This window comes from Gossypium raimondii, chromosome 10, assembly GCF_025698545.1.
Source record: "Gossypium raimondii isolate GPD5lz chromosome 10, ASM2569854v1, whole genome shotgun sequence".
Lineage (NCBI taxonomy): Eukaryota > Viridiplantae > Streptophyta > Magnoliopsida > Malvales > Malvaceae > Gossypium > Gossypium raimondii.
Genome location: NC_068574.1, coordinates 61,002,829 through 61,011,858, shown reverse-complemented (window position 1 = coordinate 61,011,858; position 9,030 = coordinate 61,002,829). Strand labels below are relative to the sequence as shown.

The 9,030-nt window shown below is 37.2% G+C and overlaps 2 protein-coding genes across 2 annotated transcripts; both read left to right on the top strand.

The window, feature by feature from the left end:
* The first annotated feature begins 262 nt into the window (after positions 1-262).
* LOC105776405 (probable LRR receptor-like serine/threonine-protein kinase At3g47570) lies at positions 263-3,676 on the top strand. Its single transcript, XM_052621930.1, has 2 exons — positions 263-2,999; positions 3,166-3,676. The coding sequence occupies exons 1-2, from the start codon at positions 293-295 to the stop codon at positions 3,585-3,587; spliced, it is 3,129 nt and encodes a 1,042-aa protein (XP_052477890.1). The 5' UTR covers positions 263-292; the 3' UTR covers positions 3,588-3,676.
* Positions 3,677-5,303: 1,627 nt separating this feature from the next.
* LOC128034039 (probable LRR receptor-like serine/threonine-protein kinase At3g47570) lies at positions 5,304-7,379 on the top strand. Its single transcript, XM_052622579.1, has one exon. The coding sequence runs from the start codon at positions 5,304-5,306 to the stop codon at positions 7,377-7,379; it is 2,076 nt and encodes a 691-aa protein (XP_052478539.1).
* The last annotated feature ends 1,651 nt before the right edge of the window (positions 7,380-9,030 follow it).

Here is a 9,030-nt window from a genome sequence, read left to right as displayed (position 1 = left end):
GAAATGACTTTCCAGAAGCTACTGTTTTAATCATTTCTCTAAAATGGCATTCCTTCAAGGGTATTGACCAAAGAATTAGGCAGAATCAACTATCAGATGACTTTGAAAATCAATACTTACATTTTCCAATTACTTTTACGCAAAGTCAATAAGGGACCATGTATCATTTTCTTATACAGGAAATATGATGTTTTTTTTAAAATATATATAGATGTACTTGAAGTTCCCCCATGGATAAGCCTACTCCCAAATACAAATCATTCTCATCAATCAAGAAATTGTTTTCAGATTGATGGAGCAATCAAGAAAGCATTTGGAAGTGTCTAGTTCTTTTTTTCTTGTTTATGTTGAAGTTATAATTCTTCTCTCATGCTTCAACTTGCAGGGTCTTAATTTGCTTGGTTTAGCAAGCCCTGTAGCTGGAGGAAATGAAACTGATCAACAAGCTTTACTCCAGTTCAAAGCAAAGATAATTGGTGATCAGCTCAGATCCTGGAATAGTTCCATTCACTTCTGTCAGTGGCTTGGTGTTACATGCGGTCGAAAGCATCAGAGAGTCACCAGGTTGGAGTTGCAATTCCAGAAACTATCGGGATCATTGTCACCGTACATTGGAAATTTGAGCTTTCTCAGGGAGTTGAATCTTTCGGGCAACAGCTTCCGCAATGATATTCCACAAGAAATAGGTGGTTTAAGAAGATTGGAAACATTAAGTCTGATTAATAACTCCCTCAGTGGTGAAATTCCTTCTAATTTATCTGCTTGTTCTAAGCTTACATTAGTTGATATGACAGGCAACCAACTAACAGGAGAAATACCATCTATGCTGGGTTCCTTGTCAAACCTGAAAGTCTTGAATCTTCAAAACAACAGTTTGAGAGGGAGCATCCCACCTTCGTTGGGGAACTTGTCATCCCTGGAAGTACTTTCTTTGGCGATTAATAGATTAACTGGGATCATACCTGAAGCTTTTCGACAACTGACAAATCTTTCAGATTTCTCGGTAGCACAAAATGCAATTTCTGGTATTGTTCCTGTTGCAATGTTCAACCTCTCCAATATTAGACTCTTTGATATTGGTCAAAACAAGATTCAAGGTACTCTTCATTCTGACATATCAATCACCATGCCATATGTTGAGTTCTTTTCCATAACTGGAAATCAAATCTCTGGACAAATCCCTCTCTTAATATCCAATGCCTCAAATCTGAATGTACTTCACTTAGCGGATAACAAACTCAGTGGAAATGTGCCTTCATTAGAAAAGCTGAATAAGCTGTATAAATGTGCCCTAGCCATAAACCATTTGGGTCATGGGGAAGAAGGTGACTTGAATTTTTTGTGCACTTTAGTTAATAATACCAAGCTAGAATTTCTATATCTAATCCAAAATAATTTTGGAGGTGTATTTCCAGAATGCATTAGCAATTATTCTAGCACCCTTTTACATTTAGTAATAGGAGAGAACAAAATATCAGGACGAATCCCAGATGGGATTGGAAATCTCATCAATTTAGAGTTTCTAGCAATAGCACAAAATCAACTATCAGGTCACATTCCCTTTGATATTGGGAGGCTACAGAAGCTAAAGATATTTTCTGCTGATAATAATTTTCTCTCTGGGATTATTCCCTATTCTATTGGAAATTTAACAATGTTAACCAAACTTGGTTTAGGTGTTAACAATCTTCAAGGCAACATTCCTTCTAGTCTAGGTAAGTGCCTAAATTTGCTTGAAATTAATATTTCTTACAACAATCTTAATGGATCAATTCCGCCTGAAGTACTTGAGCTTTCATCCTTGTCCATTGAACTAGACTTATCATCAAACTATTTGACTGGTCAGCTTCCCGTTGAAGTAGAAAAACTGAAAAATCTGGGTTACTTGGATGTTTCTCAAAACAAGTTATCTGGTTTGCTTCCAAACAATCTTGGTAGCTGTGTAAGTATGGAGAAGCTGCTCTTGGATGGCAATTTGTTTGAAGGGTCCATTCCTTCATCTTTGAGTTCATTAAGAGGTCTTGAGGCATTGGATGTATCTAACAATAATCTTTCAGGTGGGATTCCTGAATTTCTTGTGAATTTTGGGGCATTAAAATATTTAAATCTCTCTTTCAATGATTTTGAGGGAGTGGTACCAAGTGAAGGAGTCTTTAAAAATGCAAGTGCTACATTTGTTGAGGGAAACAATAAACTTTGTGGAGGCATTCCTGAGTTACACTTGTCTAGATGTAACTCAAAACCATCATCAAACACTTCTCTTAGATTAAAAATTGCAATAGTTGTTGTGATTTTAGGAGTGACTTTTCTATTCTCTTTTCTCCTCATCATGTGGTTTAGAAAGAAGAAAGAGAAGCAGTCAACAACAACTTGTGTAGAAAGTTCTCTTTTACAGTTATCATACCAAAGCATCCTAAGGGCTACGGATGGATTCTCCACGCAGAATTTGGTTGGTTCAGGAAGCTTTGGTTCTGTATACAAAGGAGTTCTTGAAGCTAGTGGAGCAGTTATTGCAGTGAAGGTGCTTAATCTTCTGAATCGTGGAGCTTCCAGGAGTTTCCTGGCTGAATGCGAGGCCTTGAAGAACATTCGACATCGGAATCTTGTCAAGGTGCTAACAGCTATTTCAGGAGTCAATTACCAAGGCAATGATTTTAAAGCCTTGGTTTATGAGTTCATGGAAAATGGAAGCTTGGAGGACTGGTTGCATCCATTTATTGGCATGAATGAACCAGAGACGGCTAGAAACCTAAACTTCTTCCAAAGAGTAAGTGTGGCCATAGATGTTGCTCATGCACTCGAATATCTGCACCATCATTGTGAAGAACCAATCATTCATTGTGACCTCAAGCCAAGCAATATTCTACTCGATGAGGAAATGGTTGGCCATATAAGTGACTTTGGCTTAGCAAAAATCCTTTCTGCAGACAAACTTAACTATTCTACTAATCAGTCAAGCTCTCTTGGATTAAGAGGAACTATTGGTTATGCTCCACCAGGTAAGTTCACTTTATTTGTTTCTTCTATAATTTAAGGGCAAGGCATACAATCTAGAAGTATTTTTTCATATATTTAGAACTTGGTTGTAAGAGGCTATCTTTTAAATTCTCAAGGATCTTCCTCTGCAATTATTTCTATATGTAATTTGTGATAAACCAATTGTAGAATACGGCTTGGGAAGTGAGTTGTCAACAAAAGGTGATGTGTACAGCTATGGCATTCTTTTGCTAGAGATGTTTACAGGGAAGAGGCCAACTCATGACATGTTCAAAGCAGGTTTCAGCATTCACAATTTTGTTATGGCAGCTTTGCCGGAACGAATAACTGAGATTATAGATCCCATTCTTCTTCAGGAGAGATCTAGACATAGAACACCTGGAAACATCACTTTCAGTGACAGACATCTTCAACACTTGAATTCAATATTCGAGATTGGACTCGCTTGTTCCGCTGAATCGCCGAGTGAGCGGATGGACATGAGTGATGTTGTTTCCAAGTTATGTTCTATTAGAGACAAGCTTCTTCGTCCTACTCACTATCGTCATGAGCGCCAAACTTATACTGCTCAATCAACAGGTATACAATAATGTCTTATTGCATTGTTCTTAACAATATAATCATCATTGCATGACAAAAGGCATTTTGTTTCCTTGTTTTCTATGTTGTAGGAACTTAAGGTGCCATAATATCAATGGAGTTGAGAGGGTTAAGTCAGGCAAAGTGCTGCTATTCTCTTTTATTCACAATAAATTCTGTAATATGCATTAAACATAAATCACATCCTTTTGTGAATCAATAGTTGGAATATTGTGTTTATATTTAGGGTAATTATCAAAATAGTCACTTTTGTTTTCACAGGTTACATTTTAGTCACTTATGTTTGAAATGTTACGTTTTAGTCAGTTAAATTGGAATAATGTTAGGTAACATTATAAAAAAAATGAGTTGAGTAAATTCTATATAAAAAGTGTTCATTATAGTTCAAAAATTTGGAGGCGATATTGTTGAAAGGAGTAAGCATGAACCAAAAACATGGACCGTAAAACAAATATGTAGGATACAGAAAAAAATGGAAACGACATTGTTAGAAAGAATAATCATGAAACCACAACATAAACCGTAAAATGGACAAAGAAAATACAAAACAAAATAATTCTAACATAATCAATTAAATCATATGACTTAACATTCAATCTCCACTTTATTATTCTATATAAAAATTATTCATTATGGTTCAATTACGGTCAGTGTGGTTTAAGGACAGAAAGTAGAGAAATTTTGTAGTGGGGTCGTGTTGTTTTTCATCCAAGGGGGTTTGGCTTGATTTTTAAAGGAGTTATATGAGTTATGAGTATTTTGCCTACCAATATTTCAGGCTGAGTGTTGTTTGGTTTGGGAGAAAATTTTGTTTTCTTTGCATTTACATTGTAGAAAATTGTGTGAATGTGACTTTGCTTCCATGGAAACTTGTTCTTCACTTCTAGTACCAATTTGGGGTTTATTTTATTTTCTTATTTAAAGTCATAAGTTGATGAATGATGGGTTCAATTCCAGGGTTTTTGAATACATGAACACAACAAGAATCAGCAAAAGCATAATCTGAATGGTTAGACTATCGTTAGATGAATGACTTAAGTCAATCCCTCCGTTATTTGAGGCACTAATGGGCCAAAATGGCATTAATATATAGAATTTATTATTATTAAAATTAATCAATATAAATTATATTCCATCAACATCAGGTTAGGACAGTAGCAATTAGGACAAACGAAATCATTGTTTTGTTTCTTTTATGTTTTTCAAATAATGTGATTAATATTGCTGAAAGTGTTGAGTATACTAGTCAGACATATTACATTTTTAAAGAAAGAAATAAGTTTGAGCATTGAAGACAGTATTGTTGAGAGGAATAACTACAAATCTCGAATATAAATTATAAAACGGAAAGACAACATTGTTGAGAGGAATAACTATAAATCTCGAATATAAATTATAAAATGGACAAGAAGAATATTGTTGTTGGATATGGGTCTAGTGTCAAGGAGGTCTTTGATTGCTTAGATAATGGAAGAAGAGGGTGATGAATTGGACTGGTTTGCTTAATCATAATCAATATATCACAAGACTTAAAACAGTATATCCACTACTTAAAATTCCATATGGTCAAAATCCATGATGAAAACCAACCCAATGAAGTGCCTCTTCCACTAAAAGCAGGATATAAATAAACTTGTTCTTGTTGATGAACCCTATCACTCTCAAATACAACAAGATCTCATCAATTAAAAAAACTATTTGGGTTGATGGAGCTATTGAGCATGCATTTACAAGTGCCCAACTCTTTTTTCCTTGTTTACATTCAAGTTATAATTCTCCCCTGGATCTCATGCTTCAACCTGAAAGGTCTTAACTTGCTTGGTTTAGGACATGCAGCAACTGTAGTCGGAGGAAATGACACCGATCTACAAGCTTTACTCCAGTTTAAAGCCATGATAACCGGTGACCAACTCAAGGTTATGAACTCCTGGAATAGTTCAATTCACTTCTGCCAGTGGCATGGCGTTACATGTGGTCGCAACAATAGGAGAGTCATCAAGTTGGAATTGCAATTCCTCAAACTCTTGGGATCTTTATCTCCATTCATTGGAAATTTGAGCTTTCTCAAGGAGTTGAATCTTTCGAATAACAACTTCTACAACCAGATTCCTCAAGAAATTGGTCGCTTAAGAAGATTGGAAACATTACAACTGTCCAATAATTCCATCACGGGTGAAATTCCTTCCAATTTATCCAGCTGTTCTAAGCTTACATTTGTCAGAATGAGAGGCAACCAACTAACAGGAGAAATACCTGCTTCATTGGGTCTCTTGTCAAACATGAAAACCTTGAGTTTTGCCATCAACAGATTGAGAGGGGGTATACCACCTTCGTTTGGGAACTTGTCATCTCTAGAGGTACTTGATTTGAGGACTAATGCATTGAGTGGGGTTATACCTGGAGATATTGGACGACTGACAAATCTTTCTTATTTCTCGGTAGGAGAAAATGCAATTTCTGGTATTATTCCGGTCGGAATGTTCAATCTCTCCAATATTAGAATCTTTAATATTGGTGGGAACAATATTCAAGGTACTCTTCCTTCTAATTTAGCAATCACTATGCCATTTATTGCCTTCTTTTCCGTATGGGAAAACCAACTCTCAGGAAAAATCCCGATTTCTATATCCAATGCCTCGAATCTCAATGTACTTCAGCTTCATATGAATAGACTTATTGGAAACGTCCCTTCCTTTGAGAAGTTGGATAAACTATCTATACTTCTTCTAGGCGCAAATCATTTGGGAAAAGGAACAGAAGGTGATTTGAACTTTCTCTGTAGTTTAGTCAATAATACCAAACTAGAAACTCTAGATATACGAACAAATAATTTTGGAGGGGTACTTCCCGAATGCATTAGCAATTTCTCTAGCAGCCTTCAATTTTTAGAAATAGAAAATAACAAAATATTGGGGAGAATCCCTGATGGGATTGGAAATCTCATCAATTTGGAGGTGCTGCAGGTATCACAAAATCAACTATCAGGTCCCATTCCTCTAAACACCGGGAGGATTCAGAAGCTAAATACATTTGACGCTCGTTATAATTTTCTCACTGGGACTATTCCCTATTCTATTGGAAATTTAACGGGGTTAATGTTCCTTGCTTTAGGAGTTAACAATTTTCGGGGCAACATTCCTTCTAGTCTTGGTAACTGCAAAAATTTGCTTGTATTGGGTCTTTCTTACAACAATCTTAGTGGATCAATACCGCCTCAAGTACTTGGACTGTCATCCTTGTCCATTTTACTAAACTTATCATCAAACTATTTGACTGGTGAGCTTCCCGTAGAAGTAGAAAATCTGAAAAATCCAGGAGATTTGGATTTTTCAAAAAATAAGTTATCCGGTTTGCTTCCTAGGAGCCTTGGTAGCTGTGTAAGACTAGAGAGGTTGTTCCTTGGTGGTAATTTGTTTGAAGGACCTATTCATTCATCTTTGAGTTCATTGAGAGGTCTTGTGGAATTGGACATATCTGAAAATAATCTTTCAGGTGGGGTTCCAGAATTTCTTGTGAATTTTGGAGCATTAAAGTATATAAATCTCTCTTTCAATAATTTTGAAGGAGTTATACCAAGTGGAGGTGTCTTTAAGAATGCCAGTGCTGTATTTGTTGAGGGAAACAATAAGCTATGTGGAGGCATCCCTGCGTTACATTTGTCAAGATGCAACTCGAAAAAATCATCAAAGACTTTGTTGAAGTTGGTCAGCATGAAGCCAACACTCGATTCCATACAGGCCATGAAGACCAAGCAAAGCTGGAACAGATGCAAGGGCTGCTGATGCAAGCTCATTTTGTTCATTTTGTTATATTTAGTTGATGAAATGAGTGTTAGTTCATTTCTAACTAAGTTAGCTTTCTGATTGATGTAATTAGCTTATGTATGAGCTGTAAACACACTTTTGTATAAGTTTACAAGCTAAGATTTCAAGTTTCTATGTAATTAGTGGAGGTAGGTAATTACTTGTTGATTTTGACAAGCCTTATGCTTGAGTTATGTCTTGGCTTCAAGCCATTGTTTTATGTATGAATGAAATCAGTTTTGTTCATCAATATTCTCTCAAATTTCCCACTTATTCTCTTCTTTCTTTAACTCGAAATTGTTTGTTTGCTCAAGAAGATTCGAGGCTTGCTCGACAAGATACTTCTTGAGTCTGCTTGATTCTATTGTTGCACCAACAATTGGTATCTAGAGCTTATTTCTTAAGGGACTGTTATACAAATCCATGGCTTCATCAAGTTTTTCACCAATTGCACCTCAAGTATTCAATGGAGAAGGCTATCACATATGGGTGGTCAAAATGAAGACTTACTGCGGGCTTATGATCGTGGGAGGTGGTCAACTCGGATGTTGAACCGAACCACTTAGAGGCAATCCAACGATGGCTCGGATCAGGCGACATCTTGATGAGAGGACCAAGAGGCACAAGGCCATGTCTTGCATTGAACTCGATGGTCGGATGTGATTTTCACAAGGATTATGGCTGTGAATCACCAAAACAGCCTGGGATAAGTTGCAAGAAGAGTTTCAAGGGACGAGAGGACAAGGCGAAGAATATTCTTGAATTTGAGGAGAGATTTGAGAATTTAAAGATGAAAGAAGAAGAAAGCTGTCAAGCAATATTCGACGGGATTATGGCGTGGTTAATAGCATCGAGGCTCCTTGGAGAGCGGTTTAATGAAGCTAGGATAGTGGAGAAAGTAATAGCAACTCTGCTTGAGAGGTATGAGGCAAAATCTCATCTCTCGAGGACTCAAGGATCATCCACCATTTCCTGACCGAGTTGATCAATGCTCTATATGCTCAAGAGCGAGAGGAGAGCAAGTAGACTGGAAGAGCATCAAGAAGGTGCCTTTCAAGCAAGGACAAATCGCCTACAAAGGCAAGAAGGCTGGAGAGACAAGCCAAAGAATGATCTCTGAGAAGAGAAGGTCAAACTTGCAAGCACCTGCGAAGGGTTTGGTCATCCGGAAGAAAATCTTGGTTCAATCCAGATCTTGTGTGTCAACATTGTAAGAAGAAGGACATGTTAAGAGAGTTTGCAAGAGCAAGACCAAAACAAGATGAACCGGTCTCAACAGATGAAAGTCGAGGCTCGAGTAGCTAAGGAGGACAAGTGACCAAGAGGAGCAAGTCTTTCTTGTGTCATGCTCATTTGCTCAGAAAGGCTCTCATCTGGTTGGCTCCTAGACGATGGATGCACCAATCACATGACACCGATCTTGCAATCTTCAAGTCTTTAGACAGAAACTGTAGAACCAAAGTCAAAATTGGTAATGGGCACTTTATTCAAGCTGAAGGCAAAGGTGATGTGCTGATATGCACTCCCACAGGTGCCAAAATGATCTCAAATGTGCTCCTGGTGCCTGAAATTGACAGAAACCTACTCAGCATAGCTCAATTGCTGGAGAAAGGTTACTCTGTGGTGTTCA

Bases quoted from the DNA above. Each gene is read 5' to 3' on its own strand.
- LOC105776405 (XM_052621930.1), top strand. From the start codon at position 293: ATGGAGCAATCAAGAAAGCATTTGGAAGTGTCTAGTTCTTTTTTTCTT. The intron at 3,000-3,165 runs GTAAGTTCACTT...AACCAATTGTAG, and splicing joins TATTGGTTATGCTCCACCAG to AATACGGCTTGGGAAGTGAG.
- LOC128034039 (XM_052622579.1), top strand. From the start codon at position 5,304: ATGGAGCTATTGAGCATGCATTTACAAGTGCCCAACTCTTTTTTCCTT.